Genomic DNA, 19,491 nt, shown 5'->3' on the forward strand with positions numbered 1-19,491 from the left:
TGACAATGGTATTGTCGATAACAATAGCTCTTATCGTATGCGCAACACACAGCGTTGCCACATTGACGAATCATTCTCAGCTGTTTTTTGTTTACATCAATGCTTGGCGGTATAAATATTTATTTGCTTATATTTGCGTAGTGAAATTTCTCTTGTACAAGGCCAAAACTGCAAATATGTGACTTTACGGTACGTAAGAAACAAATAGGCGTAACACTTTACATTTAATGTGTTTTGAAAATAACAATTTCACTTATGTTAGGCACATACGAACACAACAACGAAAAGAAATACGCAAAAACGATCGTGGTAATCTCACTATGAGCTTTATTGTTGTGCAGCATAAATGTTAAAGGCCGCGCATGCAATAATAAACACACAAGCGCGTATACTTACGTCCCCACTCTGTTTTATCTACTCCCGCGAGCACCCACAACACAGAGACTAGCGTCAAAGCCAGCGTAAAGCAAACCAAAGCTTCTAAGCTTAAGTTAGGCAGTCATTTCGTTAGTCAAACAGCGAACGTCCGCCTGTCAAGTTGTCGCCGGTTTGGTGTGGACGTTTGATGGTTTTAAGTGCGTGGTTCTCGTTTCGTGCCTTTGTTGATGGGAATACAGTAGCACAAGTGTTAAACTGATTAAATGATTTTAAACTCAAACAAAAATCCCGACGAACTCTTGGAATCACCTGATTATTCAGCAAATAAAAAATGGGTAAATTTGCACAACAAACATTTTTAAGCCCAAACTAAACCGGCATTTGTTGACATTCAAGTTATTGTTGTAATTATAAGTATCATCGTTTGATACAAAATCTAATACATACAATATAGATTATGAAGATTCCAAGCTGAGTCTTAAACGTTTTGATTAATGGGATCCATCTGCCTTTCAATTAATTACAAACTCGTGTAAATACATCCACATATAAATAATCGTGTATATATGCCGGATTTTATTACTCAGAACAAGAAAACATTTATGACACTATAATTAAAAGCTCTTGTACTTAGGGTAAATGTGAGTTAACTCTTTTAATGTTTGATGCGACTCTAATCAAAATTAATTAAATCAACTTTGCGCTTAATTGTAAGTTAACCCTAATGGCTCCTGCCTATTCCTTAGTGTTCTCGCTTAAAAAGCGACTCAGACTAGTAATTGTTGTTGTTGTTGATAGTCGTTGACCCCAAACACTTTTGGATTTGGAACGCTTGGCTTATCGAGTGTGGCTCTGTGTGTGGGGGGTGGTACGCCTAATTAGGGGCACATTCATTGCAGTTGTCGATCCACTTGGTACAGTGGGGCCTGTGCGTGTGCTTCCGCCCATGCGCCGAAACTCAGGCTAAGGGGCATGTCTAAGGGATGAAAGGGGCGACCTTTGTGTTGGCAACCGGCCCACAATTACCTTGTTTAATGGGCATCCGCTGTGCGTTGCGCCTGATTCTCTCGAATCACTTTTGATTGAAGCCGCAAGAAACTGGCTCACGGCGCCACGGGGTAATGGATAATGTGCCACATTTGGTCTCTTTGACCCAGTCCATCATGCTGGCCCCCCTCGCGATTACATATAGTACACAACATAATCAAATTCAGTGCACATTGGTCAGTTGGCGGCTGCAGTTGTTGCTGGAGCCAAAATGCATTTAAAGATACGACTAACATGTCGTAAATTTGAAATTTGGGGTAAGCAAGTGTTTGTTTATGTTGTTGTTGCCTTTATTGATAACCCACATACATAAATATGTATAAACACGGTTGTAGTACACACAATTCTTAAGTTATCTTGAGAACGGTAATTCTGCTGTGCTTCGCATTTCAAGTATGGTTAAGCAGTTGCAATAAAACGTAGCTGCCACGATTAATGCAACTTCAGTTTGCTTGCGGCAGTCACAGTGCATAGAGCTCCAGCATTATGGGTAAGTATTCAGTAGTCTCATCATAACGATAAAACATTCAAATTAAGTGTATAACATAACTGCTCCTATGAAATCTTATAAACAACAACAAAAATGAACACCTGTGCTTTAGGCTAAGTTATACGTGACAAAATGACTTAGGACAGTCTTTTCATAAATACAAACATTTGACAAATCTAAATAAAATATAGTTGAAGATGACGAAAACCATTTATTATTTAAAAAATTAATTTGACTCTTTGAATCATGTAAATAATCAAGTGCCGGTGCCCTTCTACGAAACATAAGCCGAAAGCTCGTAAATTCATTCCTTCCACCCTCATTATTTTCTTAATGGCTGAAAAAATAACTGCAAAAAACTATACGATAAAGACTGCTAAAAAAAACATTTCTTGGGGCTCCAAATGTAATACCATGGAATTATTGTCATATAGATTATATATGAACTTCGAAGATAAAGTAATGAGCTCATAAATTAAAAAGTGGCGCCTGCATGTAGTAAAAAGACCAAACTTATGTTCTCTTCAGTAGTTTGCTTTGAAAAACTTTTTTGTACTATAAAACATAATTTGAATTTGCCGCGTTCACTTTCGATAGCACTGAATTGTCATTTTTTAGGACAAACACTCTTACGACTGAGAGAGTAAACAGTCATAGTTAGCTCATGGCGGGCAACAGACTAGATAAGCAAAGATAGCTCCGCAATTTACCTACTTTACATATTATGGGATTGAAAAGAATCTTTAAATGTTTGTTAATTTAATAAATTTGTTTATTTGTTAGTTTTGTTAATGTCGGCAAGTGAAATTAAATGCCAAAAATGATTGTGATTGTTGTATTACCTGTTAAACAAAATAAAACATCATAGTCTAAGTAGTCGTGCCATGTAATAATTGTGTGCTTGTTTGTGTGTGAGAGAGAGAGAAACTGATTGTGAGAGAGTGAACGTGCCAAAGAGAGCGTGGGAGTGACTGTGTTTAAAAAACAGCTGATTTACGCAAGAGCAATTTTAAGCTGGTTTGTAAAGAGCTTTCACTTAAGAGAACATATGAAAATGGCTAGACCTGCTGGACGATTTTGTTTTATTTTTTTAATTCTTCTACAAACTGTTACAAACACAAAAGTGTGTGTAATTATGTTTGTGTGTAAATCACAATTGCATTGTTGCAATGTAAACAATTAATATTGGATTCTATTTCATTTCCGTTACGTTTCGCGCACTGATTTCAACATGACAATATGCAAATTGTGAGTATAAATTAGAATTAGAAAGAAGCGTTTGTCTTTTAAATTAACCGTTACAATGCGCTGACATTGAGTGCAAAAACATTGTAACTTAAAATGAGTAAAATGTTTCTACCGTTGATATTATTGACAACTAACAAAATAAAAATGTTTTGCAAGCATAAATTTAAGACAAACTGGCAAACAAACGCCCAATATTATTGTGCTTATTGGCTTATCTTCATATCAATAATGCATACATATGTAGATAACTGATAAACGTCAACATATGTTCAAATGCTTATGTGTGCACATCGACAGTGCTGATGCATTTAAATATTATCGGCAGCTGAGTCATAATTGAAAACGATAAATAAGTTTAAGATTGATTAGAAGCATATGCAGATTGACCAGAAGGCTTAACATGTGTTTAGTATTTCCGCATCGAAGACGAATATGTGGTCTGGCCACTGGAATAAAAAGGCTTAGAATAGGACGAAAATTATGGCGTTCCTCGTATGTTGATCTCTTTTCAGCGCTTTCGCTTATTTCGATGGTAACTGCTCTCTATGTGCTGAATCTGACTCTAGCGCTGATCATAGTCAACAAGGAGGTGCCCACAAGCCGAGGCATGCTGTATCCAACGGAATCGGAAACGCGCGAAGTGCGCTCATTGGATGGCATTTGGAATTTTGTGCGCTCCGATCAAAATAATCCCACACAAGGCATACGCGATGGCTGGTTCAATGCGGATTTAAGTAAAAGCAGACCAACAATACCCATGCCCGTGCCCGCTTCGTATAATGATATAACCACAGAACAATCGCTGCGCGATCATGTGGGCACGGTGTGGTATGATCGCAAGTTCTTTGTGCCGCGCTCCTGGTCACAAAATCAACGCGTTTGGCTGCGCTTTGGCAGCGTGCACTACGAAGCTTTTGTGGTGAGTTTCAATATAGCCGGAGATTTAGCATAAGCTCAGTTCTATTTCTAACTTTACAGTGGATAAATGGCCAATCAGCTGTTAAGCATGAAATGGGACATCTGCCTTTTGAAACGGAGGTTACACACATACTCAACTATGGAGCCGAGAATCGTATAACGGTTATGTGCGACAATGCCTTAATACAAACCACTGTGCCGCAGGGCAAAATCTCCGAGGTGGCCAATGATGGTGGTGTCACTATTATACAAAGCTATACCTTTGATTTCTTCAACTACGCCGGCATACATCGTTCCGTGCATTTATATACTACGCCCAAGACCTTCATAGAGGATGTGGAAATAAGTACAAATCTGGCCGACGACAATAGCGGTAAGAATAGCCAAAGCTTCTGCTTGCTTGCTCCCAGTTATTTATGTGTTCTAACTGCATTACAGTGGGCTATGTGGACTATGTCATTAGCATTAATGGCAGCGCCGCCAATGAGGCAGACAATGCTATATATGCGAAGCTGCAACTGTATAATCGTGAGGGGGTGCAGGTTGCCAATGCCACCTCCGATGCCAAGCTATCGGGTCGTTTGAAAGTAGAACAGGCCAAGCCTTGGTGGCCGTATCTCATGCATCCCGAGCCTGGCTATATGTATGAGCTTGAGATCAAATTGCATGCAGCCAATGCGGAGCTGTTGGATGTGTATCGCTTAAGCATAGGTCTGCGCACGCTTAGCTGGACCAATGCCACATTTACGATCAATGGCAAGCCCGTTTATTTCCGTGGGTTTGGACGCCATGAAGATTCAGATATACGCGGCAAGGGCTTGGATAATGCGCTTATGGCACGCGATTTCAACTTAATTCAGTGGATTGGAGCCAATGCTTATCGCACTTCGCATTATCCATACTCAGAGGAGTCCATGCAGTTCGCTGACAAGCATGGTATTATGATTATTGATGAATGTCCCAGCGTGGATACAGAGTGAGTTTGTTTGGCCCATCTGCTGTCGTATAATTTAAGATCAATACTATGCCGTTACAGAAATTTCAATCAGGCTTTGTTAAGCAAGCACAAATCCTCGCTAGAGCAGCTTATACATCGTGATCGCAATCATCCCAGTGTGGTTATGTGGTCCATAGCCAATGAACCTCGCACTAGTCAAACCAATGCGGATACATACTTTCAGTGGGTTACCAAATGCATTAATTGCTTGTAAATATTTAATATAAAAATTGTTTACTTCAGATTTGTGGCCAACTTTACGCGCTCCCTAGACAGAACGCGGCCCGTGACAGCAGCCATTGCAGTTCCGCATGCGGATGACAAGGCGGTTAGTGCTATAAACACGGCTACTACTTCATTTGCTACATGTACATAATATTATTTATAGGGTCGCTATTTGGATATTATAAGCTTTAATCGCTATAATGCTTGGTACTCGAATACCGGTCGCTTGGACATGGTGACACAGCGTGTAATCGATGAAGCCATTGCCTGGAATCAAAAATATGATAAGCCTATTATCATGTCGGAGTATGGAGCTGATACCTTAGAGGGCTTGCATCTGCAGCCAGCATTTGTGTGGTCCGAGGAGTTCCAGACGGAAATCTTTGCGAGACACTTTAAAGCGTTCGATGCGCTGCGTCGCAAAAAATGGTTCATAGGCGAATTCGTTTGGAATTTCGCAGATTTCAAAACGGGCCAATGTAAGCAAATCTATTACCATCTATATCCTTTACTGATTACTTACCCACTTGCAGCCTATACACGCGTGGGCGGCAATAAAAAGGGCGTGTTTACGCGTGCGCGACAGCCCAAGGCAGCGGCACATTTGCTGCGTAGAAGATACTTTGCGCTGGCACGTGAACTGGACCAGTGCAGCATGCCGGAAGACCTCTTCACCTACATAGCCGATGTGGGTGCTAGTGTTAAACATGATGCCACAGATTTATAAAATTGAGGCCGCCACACTTGTAACATAGACAGCGCAACACTTAAAAAAGACAAAACTGCAAGAGAGTACAATTTTATATATAGTATATATAATTACTGTAAATTGTAGTAATGCAGACCAAACATTGTTTATATGTTTGTAATTTTTATTCATCTTAAGCGCAATGTTTCATATGAACTAAACAGAAATGCATTTCTCCTATGGCATTGCCTTGACGAATCAAATGTATTTTTTATGGGCCTATTTGAGCGTTTTGAATCAAAATAAAATGTAACTAGCTTTTAAAGCGTTTTTTATTTTTAAATAACAAGCATTGTATATTTTTTCATTGAGTATGCGTACTAAATATAAGTTTCTATTATGTTGAATAGTTGGAAATATAGTTGGAATATACATAAAATGTTAACTGTTCAAAAAAGTTACACCATAAACAGATTGATTAATTGTGTTAAAAATTTGGTAAATATATTATTAATTTAAGTGTTATATAAAAAATAAATATTTTTCCAATCTCAGAGTCTATCGAGTTGAATATAAGTACAAAAATATTAAATGTAAAAGTATTGATGAAATTGTCATTATATATTTGTACAGACAAATATACTTGAACAGTCTAGAGCTAACAAACATATATGCCTGTATATGTACATATAAATAGTGTATAAAAATATGAAAGCAAAAACAAAACATTTATTTTTGTACGCATATTAATTGAGGAGCTGAATGTATGTAAATTAAAAGCTTTATGGTGAATATATTTCAAATGTTAATCATGTAGGAAATTTACAAAAAGTGAATTTACCAAAAAATTTCCAGGTTAAAATAATGTGAAAATTATGAAATCAGTTTAATTTGATTAAACGAAGAAAAAAAACTAGATAAAATGATTTGACGTGATGGAAATATTTTGTGCCTGAAAATAGTCGGCGTGTAAAAAAACTGACATTTGTGAGTTGATAAAATAATATTTACTGCATTTGCTTTTAGAAATTGCTTCGAAAAAGTAAATTCATCTGAAAATTATTATTCAAGCATTTTTGTGAATTGTAATATATATTGTAAGAATTTTGACAGATATTTATAATAGATTGTACAATTACTTAGATAATGGCGGAATACAATAATTGCCGATTCAATTATTCACCGGGAAAGACAACTAAGCGAAAATCAGGCAACTCGCCTGGTCCAATTGACAAAAAGAGTCGTAAGGATAAGCATGAGAAGAACAGGACTAAGTCTAAGAAAGAACTTAAGGCACAACCTGAAGCTTGCCCGCAGACCTTTCCTCCATTCGGCAAGGAGCTTAACTTGAGCAGCGATAGCAGCGACAATGAAGACGGCAGCAGCAGTGAGAGCGCCAGTGAAACTGCAAAAGGTGCAACTTTATTAATTAATAAAATTGACACTTTGGCGGAGAGAGCGAAGAAAAATAGTATATCCAATGTGGCTGCATCAATTGACAATAATATTCGGCATCCCAGCGTGCGACACGAAAGCGTACGCGAGGCATGCATTCGTCATCTAAGCGTTCGCGGGGAAAGTATGCATCCAAGCGTGCGTTATACATCCGTTCAACAGCAAATCGTGCCGCAGCAAACGGTGCGTTTTAATAGCGTACAAAATGAAAAAATAAGATCTAATAGCGTACGGCCAGAGGATGTGAGACACAATAGCGAACGCAGTGAGAGCATACGTCCCAGTGTAAATAGCGTCCCGCAGCTGGACGAGCGGCAAATCAACAAGTCAAAGACTGAAAAGCTTGAAGGACAAGTGCCCAATCAGGTACATAGCATTTTAAAATGACTTAGGAGCTTAAATTAATAAATTATCATATAATCCAAATATAGTCGCGGTTTCCAAGCGTTGATCAGTGCTTCAAGCAGCCCTCCACCCAGATGCGCTTTAATAGTGTTAAGCAACAGCTACGCTTTGATAGCGTTAAGCAACAAGAACAGCCACGCTTCGAGAGCATTAAGAAACAAGAACAGCAGCGCTTCGAAAGCGTTAAAAATCCGGAGCAGCCACGTTTCGAGAGTGTCAAGAAACAAGAACAGCCACGCTTCGAGAGCGTTAAAAATCTGGAGCAGCCACGCTTCGAGAGCGTTAAGAAACAGGAAGAGCAACGTTTCGAGAGTGTTAAAAATCCGGAACAGCCACGGTTCGAGAGTATTAAGAAACAAGAACAGCAGCGTTTCGAAAGACCAGACAGCCACTTCGAGAGCGGAGGGAGACTCTAAACAATCCGAGGCACGAAGAGATATCAGAAGGTTGTCCCGACAGCGCCCTCTATCCAGAGCGTAAAAATCCGGAACAGCCACGGTTCGAGAGCATTAAGAACTTATGATTTGTTTTTTTTTAAGCGTTAAACAAGAACAGCCACGGTTCGAGAGCATTAAGAAACAAGAAGAGCAGCGCTTTGAAAGCGTTAAGAAACAAGAACAGCCACGCTTCGAGAGCGTTAGAAATCCGGAGCAGCCACGCTTCGAGAGCATGAAGAAACAGGAACAGCCACGTTTCAAGAGTGTTAAGAAACAGAAACGCTTCGATAGTGTTAAGAATCAGGAGCAGCAACGATTCGAGAGCGTTAAAAACCAGGAACAGCCAACGCTTCGAGAGTGTCAAGAAACAGGAACAGCGAACGTTTCGAGAGCGTTAAAAATCCGGAACAGCCACGGTTCGAGAGCATTAAGAAACAAGAACAGCAGCGCTTCGAAAGCGTTAAGAAACAAGAACAGCCACGCTTCGATAGCGTTAAGAAACAGGAATATAATAGCACCACAAAGCTGCAGTTAAAAATACAGCAACCTTGTAAGGTACCGGATCACAGTTCCAATGATAGCTTACCATATCTTGCGGTAAAGTTTACAAAGAATAACAGCGATATGGATACCCCCATTGATTGTTGCAGCGGTCCTCCTGCATGGAATTTTGAAATTGAATTGGGCCCGGATCCGCTTGGCTATCAACGTGGCCTAATATTGGAGAAAATACACAAGGTATTTCACGTTGACACATATACTTACGTGTTGGTTAAGTGGAAGAGGCAACGTGTTTTAGATATAGTGATGCATAGAGAATTGGCCGACCTATATCCCAATATTTTGCTTGAGTTTATTGAGGAGCAGAGTAGCTTATAAATATGTCATGCCAATCAAAGCTAATAATAATATATGTATACTTTTAATTACAAATACAGAAAAAAAAACCTTAAGTTTACTTAACAACGCGCCAACTTGCAACAAGCTATCGAAATTTATTTTAAATCGATATACTATAGATGTTAGCTGTGTAACTTAGCGTTGCCAGATGTGACATTTGCACAATCATATGGAGCAATGGAGTGCGTTAATTGTGCTGTTAAAACAAATAAATACAAATGCAGCAAGTGTCTGCTACCTTAGTTAGTTATTATGGACTTATATTTAAATTCAGTCCTCATAAAATAATCTATTTGCTTGCAGTTGTTCTGTAAATTGCTATAAAACACATAAGGAGTCTCCAGAGTGTGCGCGCACGCTAGCAAAAGAACAGCCAGGGCAGCTTGACAAAGCCGTGGCAGAAGAGCCTACAATTTATCCGCCCTTTAGCACAGAGGACACCTTAACACCTGCGCAGCTGGAGCAGCTAGGTGAGTTCACTTCATTGCAGGTTGCAATCAATACAAGAATGTATTTTTTTTAGGCAATAATGGAACTCTGCGCGATCTGTTGTGCAACCCACATTTGCGTAGTCTATTGCAGCAAATTGATGTGTCGCACAATGCACAGCTGGCCATGACGGCAGCCATGCAGGAGCCCCTGTTCATAGAATTTGCCAATGCTTGTTTGCAGGAGGTAGAGCCTATGAGTGACCAGGAACGTGCAGAATTAGAATTATGCAGTTGACATGTGTGACATATGTGAATTATATTTGGTTTCGATTAAAGCTAAGTTAGTTAATACAATTATCAATTCCAGTTGATAATGTAATCAAAGAGATCAGTGGGCATACTGGCATTGTTGAGTTTAAAGGCAAGTGCATAATAGCGTTGCCTTAGCAAATAGGCTGTGCTTTTGGGCTGGCGATTGCGTGTAAACATGCCCTTCTTGTTGCCACCCGCACGCGTAGTTGCTGCAGAAAATAACTCTGTTAATTTAGACGTATATTGAGATTTTTGCTTACCCACATTGTTCTGTTTGAAAATCGGCAAAGTTCCACACAAATTCTCCAATAAACCAGTTGAGTTTACGAAGCTTGTCGAATGCTTGAAAATGCTTTGAGAGCAACTCTACTTGATAATCCTCGGACCACACAGAAGATGGCAGCTGTAAGAAAAGTTAGTGCAAATGGAGCTGACTGTGACTTTGGCATGTAGCTTACCATGTGAAAACCTGCCAATGCATCTCCACCGTACTCAAATAATATAACAGGCTTCTTATATTCCTGGCGCCAACTGTCAACCTCTTCAAACACTTTATTTACGATCATATCGGTTCGACCCGCACTGTGGTACCAGGCATTATAGCGATTAATGCCTATAATATCCAAAAACTGTGACATCATGCACTTTGACGGGTAAAACGCATTGCTCGCTCCCGTCAGCGGTCGTCCATGCGCTATGCTTTTTGTATAATTAGCTAAGCTCTTAAAGTATGGCGCTCCGTATTTGTTCCAGGAGCGTGGCTCATTAGCTATAGACCAGGCAATAACACTAGCGTGATTGCGATCTCGATGTATGAGCTGCTCTAGCGCTGTCATGTGCTGTTCCAGCAACAGCGGCTCAAAGTGATCTGTGTCGACGCTGGGACACTCGTCGACAATCATAATGCCATGCTCATCGGCGAATTGCATAGACTCCTCCGAGTAGGGATAATGTGAGGTGCGGTAAGCATTAGCGCCTACCCATTTCAACAGATTAAAGTCCCGCACAAGTAATGCATTGTCCAAGCCCTTGCCACGTAGCTATAAAAGATAAGGATCAAGCAAATGCCAGAAGCAAAACTTCTCAAATAAACTTACATCCGAATCCTCATGCTTGCCAAATCCGCGCAGGTAAGCCGGCATGCCATTGATATATAAGCTATTATTATCCCAGCTAAGACTGCGTATACCTACAGGCAAGCTATAAACATCCAATATTTCGCCATCAGTCTCATTGCCACTTGCGGCAATTAATTGCACTTCCAGCGTGTACATATAACCCGGCTCTGGATGCATTAGATAGGGCCACCAGGGCTTAACATTGGGCACCACTAGCGTTCCATTGCGCATATTGCGATTTATCTGATGAACCACCACCTTACCCAGATGATTATGTAATTTCAACAGCACCAGATTAGCCATGTGTGGTTCGACTAAGTCTGCATCTAATCGATAGTCTATGCGTCCCACTTGCTTGTTTATAAGCTGTGTGTTCAGTTCTATATCTCTGATATATGTTTGTGGCGTGGTGTAGAGCTGCACGGATCGATGTATGCCAGCATAGTTGAAAAAGTCAAATGTATATGACTGCAAATGGACCACACCTGTGTCGCTCTCCTCCTCAAGTACTTCACCCTGTGGTATGGTGCTATTGTCCAGACGATTGTCCACCATTACTGTAATGCGATTTTTGTTGCCAAACTTGAGCAAATGCCCAACTTCAGCTTCAAAAGGCAAATGTCCTATGCAATGTTTAACCGCTGGTTGGCCATTAATCCACACCATCGCCAGATAGTGTACGCTACCAAAGCGTAGCCAAGTGCGTTGATGCTCCTTGCTCCATCTATGTGGCACAAAGAAGTCACGTTCATACCAAACTGTGCCTACATGATCGCGCAGCTCCTTACTCACAGTTATATCGTTATAAGATGCTGGCACTGGCATATGCACCATTTCATGTCCAGTTTTTCTCAACGCTTGTGCATACCATTTTTCTTTTATGCCCTGCAATGGATCACTTGCATTTCCTTTGACAAGCATCCAAACGCCATCTAAGCTGCGCACTTCCCGTGTCATTGACTCCCGCGGATAAAGCAGTCCCACTGTAGCTGCAAGCGGCTTTACATTTGCAAATTTTTCCTCCAGGTCATACTCCTCAAATTCTTCCAAATAATCAAAATCACCGAATGATGCTACGATTCCTACCAACGTTAGGCAAATTAGCGTTAAATAGTAACTCCACAAAGATTCCATGCTTTAGAATTTTCAATTAATATGAAAATGTGTAAAACATAATTCAGTTTTATTGTTCTTTTTGTTGAAGTGTTTATCTTGTCTTTGAATGCTAAAGCTTTTATAAACAGTAAGCAGCTGCTATTGACAGTGCTGCCAGTACCTTAATAATTGTCAGCTTTTTTTTAACAGTCTGGCGACGCTGTAGTGCCACCAATTACGAATCCGCGCAGTTCGATAGTTTTTCATACCTTTTAATCGCAGCCAACTTCACTTCAACGCGTTCTCGGTATAGTTTTTTAAGCTATTATTTATTCGCAATAAATGCGAAAGCAAATGCAATTGCTAATATTTGTGTAATTCGCTATATCTGCGAAAAAGCAATTACACAATTGTTTAATAGTTAAACGCACCGAAGCGGCGTGTTTTTCCGTGTTGCATTCTTACGTTTTTCTCCTTTGCGCCTGAGCCGTGTGCGTGTGAGTGTTTTTTATTGTGAGTGCTGCGCTGCCGCCGCCATTCAAAATTGAACCGAAAAAATGGATTTGGCGAAGCTGGACAAGATGAAGGTGGTAGACCTGCGAAACGAATTACAGTCTCGCGGTCTAGATACCAAAGGTGTAAAAGCGGTGCTGATCGAAAGATTGCGGGCACATGTCGAAGGCGCTGTCGCCGGCAGTGATGGAGGTAAGCTTGTATGTGTGAGTGCGAACGAGCGTGAGAGTGAGTGTATGTGTATGTGTATGTATGCATCATTCGAGTTATTGCTGTGTGTGCGCATTACAGCAAAGTTGAAAATGTGAGCATGTGTGTGTGCGTCTGTATAACCAAAGAAAAAAAAAAACGCGGCATTTAAACGCAATATCATTTTTACTTATATCATTTATTTTATTTTCATAAACAGAAGGCGCGCCAGTTACCCCAAGCCGACGTCAGCGTCGAACGCGTTCTATGTCGCGTTCGCCCTCACCGGTGGCAGCTGCGCCAGTAGCCACCGAGCCCGAATTGGAAACACTACAAGAAGAAGATCAAACAACAGCAGACTCTGCAATAGAAGCAACAGAAGCAGATGAGTTTGAGGGAGCAGACCAAGAAGACATGAAGGACGCAGAAGAGGAAGAAGAAGACAAGCCAGCGCAGGAATCTGAGCAAACAGATGCAGCTGAGGCTGAAGCAGAGACAGCTCAAGATGTGCTTATGTCAGATGAAATTGGCGAAAGAGAACAAGCAGTGCCAGAAGAAGAAAACAGTGAAGAGCAAGAGCAAGAAGCAGCAGAGAAAACTTCAGTGGCAAATGAAGCTGAAACTGATGATGCAAACGATGCCGATAAAGCTGCAACTCAGTCCAATGGTAACGATAACGAGCAAATGGAGGTGGACGGCGATGACGCCGTTGCAGCTGCAAAAGAAGCTGAACAGTCAGAAAAGGAGGACAAACCAAATGAACGACGCAAGCGCTCACACAGTCAGACGCGTTCGCGCACAGGCTCCCGTTCGCCAAAGCGTCGCAGTGGCGACAAGCGCGATTCGAAAGGATCAGCTGCTGCTGCTGCTGAGGAGCGGACAGTGCCGGAAGATGAGCCCAACATGGAGGAGAAGCAAATGGGACTCAGCTGGCGTAAGTTAAGCTATTAAGTTACTTTTATGTAAAAGTGTGTACTTATATTTTATGTTTCGCTGCAGTTGATTCGGATTTGCATTTGCGCATTGATGCCACAAATTTTACTACAGCAAAACCGCTGACCGCAGAGATTTACTCCCTTATTTGGTCCGGTGCACGCGCCAATTACGGCGTGCGTGAGGGCAAAGTGTGCTTTGAGGTGCGCCTTGCTGAGGAATCGGTGCCAGAGAATTCGCATCATTTTCGTGATGAAGCGCATGTGCGTGGTTTTCGTGTGGGTTTCTCCCTGCCGCCATCAACAATGCTGCTGGGCGAAGCGGAACATTCCTTTGGTTATTGCGAAAGCGGACGCAAGGCCAACAACAGCGAGTTTACCGATTATGGGAAGCCATATCAGTTGGATGATGTAATTGGCTGCTATTTGGATTTGGAGAGCACGCCTTGCAATATCAAGTATACGCTGAATGGCGAGGACTTGGGTGTGGCGCATGAGTTTGACAAGAGCATTTTGGGCGAGGAGGGTGCACTCTTTCCGCACATTCTCACCAAGGGCTATGAGTTTAGTGTCAACTTTGCCGACAGCGAGCATTTGCTAGTAAATGCTGAGCGTCCAACACGCAAACGACGCAAGCAGCGCGCCGAATCCGTGCATAAGGATGATGACAACGATGGGGAAAAGTGGAAGGTGCTGGATGAGGCCACCGCAGATGATGATGAGCCTGAAAAGAAGGAAGAAGAGGCTAAACAAGTTGCTAGCAATGAAGGCGACAAAATGGAGGAGAACGCCAACCCTAACAAGTCAAATGAGGATAACACAGCAGAAGAAGCTGATGTTCCAGAGCCCATGGAAACTCAAACGGAGCAAGCTGAGAGTGCCGAGGAAGCAAAGTCCGAGGCAGCTGAGCCTGGTGAGTGCCAAAGCATTTATATATTTGAAATTTTTGTTAATTTAAATTTAACTTAAAGCTGAGCAAGCAGCTGAAGCAGCCACTGATTTGGAACCTGCAGCGGTTGCCAATGGCGATGGCCAAGCTGAAACTGAAGCTGCAGAGCCTGTGGAAACTGCGACCGTGTCTGAGGCTGAGAAGTCAGAGGCAGCCAAGCCGGAGGAAGCATCGCAGGATGCCAACGGCGAAGAAGATGATGGTCCATCGCCCAATAAGCGCGCCAAAACTGTCTCTGAATCGACAGAGAAGCGACAGCCGGCTGTGGCCGAGGAAGAATATGAGGATGTGGTCCCTGTTCCACGCGATGCTGTTGCATTATTGGCAGACTATGTGCTAATCGCTCTGTTGCCTTTTGAGCAACTCATTGCTGGCCCACAGCGCGCCGAATCACGCAAAGAATGCGAGGTTATCCTACTGGTGGGTCTGCCTGGTGCCGGCAAGACGCACTGGACGCACAAGCATGTGTCGGAGACAGCCGACAAGCGTTATGACATCATTGGACCGGACGCTTTTATAGCCAAGATGACAGTGAGTTTCAGTTTGAGAGAGTAGAGAGAGTTCGCATTGAATTAAATTTATGTTTTATTATGAAATTGCAGATTGATGGTGCTTCGCGTAAAACGGTGCACAAGGGCCGTTGGGATAAGGTCTATGAAATCTGCTTGAATAGTCTGGGCGCTTTGGAAGACATTGCCATGAAGCGACGTCGCAATTTTATACTTGATCAGGTAAAACATCAAACACACTGAACACATACAAAGCCAACATACATAACCATAAACAAACACACTTACATACATACATACAACAACAACAACAAAAAACAAAGACACTGAAAAAAAAACAAGAACGACAAACGAATCGGGAAATATGCGTAGCTCCTTGAATGAGAGCAAACAAATTGATGGAATTTTATGATTTTCTATATGTTTTGATTTTGTTTTCAAAAATTGACCATAAATTTGAATTTGTTTATGGTCTTGGTATGCGTGTGTAGAGAGTGAATAAGAAAGGGAGTGTGTTTGTGTGTGTGTGTGTGTGTGTGTGTGAGTAAGAGCGTGATTAATCCCAAGCGTCATCTTTAGGCGCCAACTTATTAAAATGTATGCAGGTATGTGTTAGGCTCTAAGTTAATCTGATAATTAGTTTGTGTAAGTGTGCGTGTGTGTAAGTATTTCCTGTATGCGTTTATGTATATTGTCAAAGCCTAGGTTTTAGGTGCAACAGTTGACTGTAGTGGAGGAGAGGGGCAAAAAAAAAGTGTAAGAGAAGTAAGGATGGAGAGATGTTTGGAGTTGTTGAAGGATGGATGAACGTGCGGCATGGAAGCCACTGTAAGTAACTATAAATTACTCAAAATCTATCAAAAACAAAAAACTAAATTGAAAGTAAACGTATTAGCTATGTACTATTACTACCTACTCTCTACCTTTCTCTCTCTAAGATTATCAGTCTCTCCAAGTGCCAAGTTAGTGCACAGCGGCAAAACGATAAGCGATAAACAAAATTATCTACATCACTATATATATAATACTACTCTCTAACTCTCTTGCAATGCAAAGAACATGTTTAAAAGTCAACTGTTGTTTGCCATTTTCTCAGTTTTGTGTGGGGCTCGGTTAAGAACCCAAACCCCAACACGCACAAAAAACAAACTCAACTCCCTGGCGGAGTTGTTGAAAAAGCAACAACATATGCGTTATGTATATGTCGAATTCAGGTATGTCTTAGTTAGTAAGCGTCTTCGGGGGCCACGACCAACAACAACAACAACAACGAGAACACCATCATCATCATCAATGGAGATGCAACAGCAGCAGCCTGCCTTACAGCCACGGGTTACTCGACTATACTTTATATATATGTACATTCAACCAACTACAACAAAATAAACCCAACCAATCAATCAAACATGCAACCAACCAACCAAACAAACCTATCTACCAACCAACAACTGTAATATTCTTGTAGACGAATGCCTATGCCTCGGCCCAGCGACGTAAAATGAAGGGTTTTAGCGACTTCAAGCGTATTGCGGTTGTTTGCATACCCGGCGAAGATGAATTGAAACGTCGCATTGCCGAAAAAGAGGAAAAGGGAAATGCTTTTACAGTTAAAGAATCAACAATAAATAACTTACGAGGTAAATATTGTCCACCACAAAAACACAAAAAAGCAACGTTTAAAAAAAAACTATATAATAATAATAATGTATTAATAATGTACCACCTATGTAACTATATAAAATGCGGCAATTATTTATATGTGACAAAAAAAAATTATATTTATAATGTATAATGCTTAAAAATGTAACGTATATTTAGTTTGTAAGCAGCTGCATTTAATTATGTAACTGTAATTGTTTATACTTTAAGTCTAAGCATCTCTTTTAACTCATTTCTTTCGTATACTTTTTTTGTGTTGTGAAACTTATTCAACCTGCAATCATATACAAAACAGTTGGCTTGGCTAAGGCGTTTTACCTAGAATAATACATTATAAATCAACTCCACTTGTGTCCGCCTTTTGTCCGCTAAAAATTCAATTTAAACTACACTGATGGGATCTTTCCATGATTTTATAAAAATTTGTATCAATCGTCCGTAGACAATGAAGCATCTGAATCTGACTAATATTTCAAAATATAATTCAAGATACAATGCTATTTTCGAAATTTCTTCCACTTGTACTCAACGCACGCCGCCAGCTGTTACATACCCCCCACCATTCCCAAATTCCTTTTCCCTCTTTTATACAAAAAAAAAAAAAAAAAATCTTGTAATTGTGTAAAACCTTGCAGAATTTTTCAACCAACTTTAAGCATTTGCCTGCTCAACTGATATTATGATTGCCCACTCTTTTTGCAGCCAATTTTACGCTGCCCTCCCTGGAGTTTGGCTGGTTCGACGACATTATCTACACGGAGCTGAACGGGGACGAGGCCAAGGCCGAGGTTAAGAAGTACAATGAGAAAGGCAAGAAGGCCATTGATGCAGACAGGTCGCGTGACAAGCGATCCCGCGGCGGACGCGATAACTATCGACGTGATGATAGAAATCGCAATCGTCATTTTGACGATCGTCGTCGAGATCATGGCGGTCAACGCTATGATAGTCGCTGGAACGACTCCAGAAGAGGCGGCGCTGGTGGCAGCAACTACTCCAGTGGCGGCGGCGGTGGCGGAGGAGGAGCTGGTGGTGGCAATCGTAACTACGATAATCGTAATCGCAATTATGGGAGCGGTGGTGGAGGCGGCGGCGGCGGCGGCCAACAGAACTGGATGCAAAACAATAGGCGTAGCGGGTATGATGATCGTAGCTATGGTGGTGGCGGTGGCGGTGGCGGCGGCGGTGGAAATCGCGGCTACGACAATCGTAATCGAAACTATAGCGGAGGCGGCGGCGGCGGCGGTAGTGGCGGTCAGCAAAACTGGATGCAAAATAATCGTCGCAGCGGCTATGAGGATCGTGGCTATGGCGGCGGCGGTGGCGGAAGCTCACGAGATTATCGCGATCGAGAACGCGGCGGTAATGATCGCAATCGAATGGGTAGCAACGATCGCAATCGTGGTAATAGCCAGAGCAGCTATCGCTCCGGTGGAGGCAATCATCAGCAACAACGGGATTTTCGGCATGGCCACCGCGACACCAAAGAAGATAGTCGCGGTGGCTATGAGCGCTCAGCTGCCCAAACGCTGCCCAAGTACGGCAATATGACAGCCCATGGCGGCTACGAACAGTACAAGCCGCAGTCTGGTGGCGGCAATCAGCCTGGCGTTAAGGTAAGATCCAAATGCAATCTCCGGTGTTGACCTTTGTTTCTAATTCTGTTTTGGTCGTTTGTTATTGCAGCCTGCGTTAAGTGGCAAATGGAGCACATATGCGCAGCATCAGCAACAACAGCAGACGCAACAGCCAGGCGTCTGGCAGCAGCAGCAACAACAGCCACAACAATCATACCAGCAACAACAACAACAATCCGCCGGTCAACAACAATATTGGAACTATAATCAAATGCAAGGTAAATAGTGTGGAGGACACCTTTAATAGACAATTTGGTTTAATCAACTAACATTGCAGGTTATGGCAACCAGCAGCAACAACAACAACAACAGCAGCAGCAATCCGCTTGGCAAGGCGCCGACCCGCAACAACAACAGCAATGGATGTCCTGGTGGCAGGTAAGCTTAAACTAATATGCAATGCGGCGATTTCTGGCTTATGCTTCTAATCTATTTTAGCAACAACAAGGTGCCAGTGGTGGAGCATCAACGGCCAATAGTGCCAACAGTGCGAGCGGTGGGAGTGGCGGTGGCGCTGCGGGCATCGCTGGCAATAATGATGGCGGTGCCACCAATCATTATTGGTCTCAATATTCATACTCCACACAGTCCAATGCGGGCCTCGACAAAAAATAAGCGGGGCAGACAGAATGCAAAGCCGAGAATCCGCTTTCATTTTAAATAGCAAGTGAAAAATCACACAACAAATAAGCAAACAAACAGATGAAACAAAAACCAACTTTAATTGATAGATTTTAAACATAATAACACAACAAAATTGCGCTTAAATTTAGTTTAAACAGTTTTTAAGTGTCTAAAGATCCAAGCGATTAATAAATACAACTTAAAAACACATTTTATGCAAAAAACAAATAAGCAGATCACAACTACAACAAGAAAAACTTTATAAATGTAGTATATAAATATATATACATAACATATATATATATATAATTAAAATTGTATATACAACAAGTGTT

At 41.6% G+C, this 19,491-nt stretch overlaps 5 protein-coding genes across 11 annotated transcripts; 4 read left to right on the forward strand and 1 right to left on the reverse strand.

Moving 5' to 3' along the window:
• Positions 1 to 524: 524 nt before the first annotated feature.
• On the forward strand, positions 525 to 6,360 carry LOC108597457 (beta-glucuronidase). 5 transcript variants are annotated; one of them, XM_017984025.2, is made up of 8 exons: positions 525 to 713; positions 3,676 to 4,082; positions 4,142 to 4,454; positions 4,520 to 5,057; positions 5,118 to 5,261; positions 5,322 to 5,406; positions 5,467 to 5,782; positions 5,837 to 6,360. In XM_017984025.2, exons 1-8 carry the CDS (start codon positions 710 to 712, stop codon positions 6,028 to 6,030), a joined length of 2,001 nt encoding a protein of 666 aa, XP_017839514.1. In that variant the 5' UTR covers positions 525 to 709; the 3' UTR covers positions 6,031 to 6,360. The 5 variants fall into 5 exon arrangements, with proteins under 5 accessions (XP_017839514.1, XP_017839515.1, XP_017839517.1 ...); XM_017984026.2 differs by lacking the exon at positions 525 to 713 and adding an exon at positions 1,884 to 1,915; XM_017984028.2 differs by lacking the exon at positions 525 to 713 and adding an exon at positions 2,580 to 2,664 and having other exon boundaries at positions 3,730 to 4,082.
• Positions 6,361 to 7,018: 658 nt separating this feature from the next.
• On the forward strand, positions 7,019 to 8,267 carry LOC108597458 (reticulocyte-binding protein 2 homolog a-like). Its single transcript, XM_017984030.2, has 3 exons — positions 7,019 to 7,076; positions 7,135 to 7,812; positions 7,878 to 8,267. Exons 2-3 carry the CDS (start codon positions 7,138 to 7,140, stop codon positions 8,265 to 8,267), a joined length of 1,065 nt encoding a protein of 354 aa, XP_017839519.2. The 5' UTR covers positions 7,019 to 7,076; positions 7,135 to 7,137.
• A 1,082-nt stretch (positions 8,268 to 9,349) lies between these two features.
• Positions 9,350 to 9,973, forward strand: LOC108597684 (zinc finger HIT domain-containing protein 3). Its single transcript, XM_017984359.1, has 3 exons — positions 9,350 to 9,430; positions 9,492 to 9,658; positions 9,712 to 9,973. The coding sequence occupies exons 1-3, from the start codon at positions 9,366 to 9,368 to the stop codon at positions 9,912 to 9,914; spliced, it is 435 nt and encodes a 144-aa protein (XP_017839848.1). The 5' UTR covers positions 9,350 to 9,365; the 3' UTR covers positions 9,915 to 9,973.
• Positions 9,912 to 12,251, reverse strand: LOC108597683 (beta-glucuronidase). 2 transcript variants are annotated; one of them, XM_017984358.2, is made up of 5 exons: positions 11,842 to 11,897; positions 11,029 to 11,773; positions 10,390 to 10,971; positions 10,196 to 10,334; positions 9,912 to 10,140 (listed from the first exon to the last, which is right to left on the reverse strand). In XM_017984358.2, exons 2-5 carry the CDS (start codon positions 11,713 to 11,715, stop codon positions 9,977 to 9,979), a joined length of 1,572 nt encoding a protein of 523 aa, XP_017839847.1. In that variant the 5' UTR covers positions 11,716 to 11,773; positions 11,842 to 11,897; the 3' UTR covers positions 9,912 to 9,976. The 2 variants fall into 2 exon arrangements, with proteins under 2 accessions (XP_017839847.1, XP_017839846.1); XM_017984357.1 differs by having other exon boundaries at positions 11,029 to 12,251.
• Positions 12,252 to 12,465: 214 nt separating this feature from the next.
• On the forward strand, positions 12,466 to 19,415 carry LOC108596966 (heterogeneous nuclear ribonucleoprotein U). 2 transcript variants are annotated; one of them, XM_017983214.1, is made up of 10 exons: positions 12,475 to 12,849; positions 13,067 to 13,780; positions 13,846 to 14,691; positions 14,750 to 15,258; positions 15,330 to 15,458; positions 16,702 to 16,873; positions 17,598 to 18,511; positions 18,582 to 18,750; positions 18,810 to 18,910; positions 18,971 to 19,415. In XM_017983214.1, the coding sequence occupies exons 1-10, from the start codon at positions 12,702 to 12,704 to the stop codon at positions 19,145 to 19,147; spliced, it is 3,879 nt and encodes a 1,292-aa protein (XP_017838703.1). In that variant the 5' UTR covers positions 12,475 to 12,701; the 3' UTR covers positions 19,148 to 19,415. The 2 variants fall into 2 exon arrangements, with proteins under 2 accessions (XP_017838704.1, XP_017838703.1); XM_017983215.2 differs by lacking the exons at positions 16,702 to 16,873; positions 18,582 to 18,750; positions 18,810 to 18,910; positions 18,971 to 19,415 and having other exon boundaries at positions 12,466 to 12,849; positions 17,598 to 17,751.
• The last annotated feature ends 76 nt before the right edge of the window (positions 19,416 to 19,491 follow it).

The sequence above is a fragment of the Drosophila busckii genome, chromosome 2R (genome assembly GCF_011750605.1).
Source record: "Drosophila busckii strain San Diego stock center, stock number 13000-0081.31 chromosome 2R, ASM1175060v1, whole genome shotgun sequence".
NCBI lineage: Eukaryota > Metazoa > Arthropoda > Insecta > Diptera > Drosophilidae > Drosophila > Drosophila busckii.

Coding starts and splice junctions, on each gene's coding strand:
- LOC108597457 (XM_017984024.2), top strand. CDS start 3,564: ATGTGTTTAGTATTTCCGCATCGAAGACGAATATGTGGTCTGGCCACT. Junction 5,262..5,321: donor AATGCGGATACATACTTTCA/GTGGGTTACCAA, acceptor TGTTTACTTCAG/ATTTGTGGCCAACTTTACGC. Junction 5,783..5,836: donor AGATTTCAAAACGGGCCAAT/GTAAGCAAATCT, acceptor ACCCACTTGCAG/CCTATACACGCGTGGGCGGC.
- LOC108597458 (XM_017984030.2), top strand. CDS start 7,138: ATGGCGGAATACAATAATTGCCGATTCAATTATTCACCGGGAAAGACA. Junction 7,813..7,877: donor AAGGACAAGTGCCCAATCAG/GTACATAGCATT, acceptor ATCCAAATATAG/TCGCGGTTTCCAAGCGTTGA.
- LOC108597684 (XM_017984359.1), top strand. CDS start 9,366: ATGGAGTGCGTTAATTGTGCTGTTAAAACAAATAAATACAAATGCAGC. Junction 9,431..9,491: donor AGCAAGTGTCTGCTACCTTA/GTTAGTTATTAT, acceptor ATTTGCTTGCAG/TTGTTCTGTAAATTGCTATA. Junction 9,659..9,711: donor TGCGCAGCTGGAGCAGCTAG/GTGAGTTCACTT, acceptor TATTTTTTTTAG/GCAATAATGGAACTCTGCGC.
- LOC108597683 (XM_017984357.1), bottom strand. CDS start 12,183: ATGGAATCTTTGTGGAGTTACTATTTAACGCTAATTTGCCTAACGTTG. Junction 10,972..11,028: donor GCAAGCATGAGGATTCGGAT/GTAAGTTTATTT, acceptor TATCTTTTATAG/CTACGTGGCAAGGGCTTGGA. Junction 10,141..10,195: donor CGATTTTCAAACAGAACAAT/GTGGGTAAGCAA, acceptor TATTTTCTGCAG/CAACTACGCGTGCGGGTGGC.
- LOC108596966 (XM_017983214.1), top strand. CDS start 12,702: ATGGATTTGGCGAAGCTGGACAAGATGAAGGTGGTAGACCTGCGAAAC. Junction 13,781..13,845: donor GCAAATGGGACTCAGCTGGC/GTAAGTTAAGCT, acceptor GTTTCGCTGCAG/TTGATTCGGATTTGCATTTG. Junction 16,874..17,597: donor AACAATAAATAACTTACGAG/GTAAATATTGTC, acceptor CTCTTTTTGCAG/CCAATTTTACGCTGCCCTCC.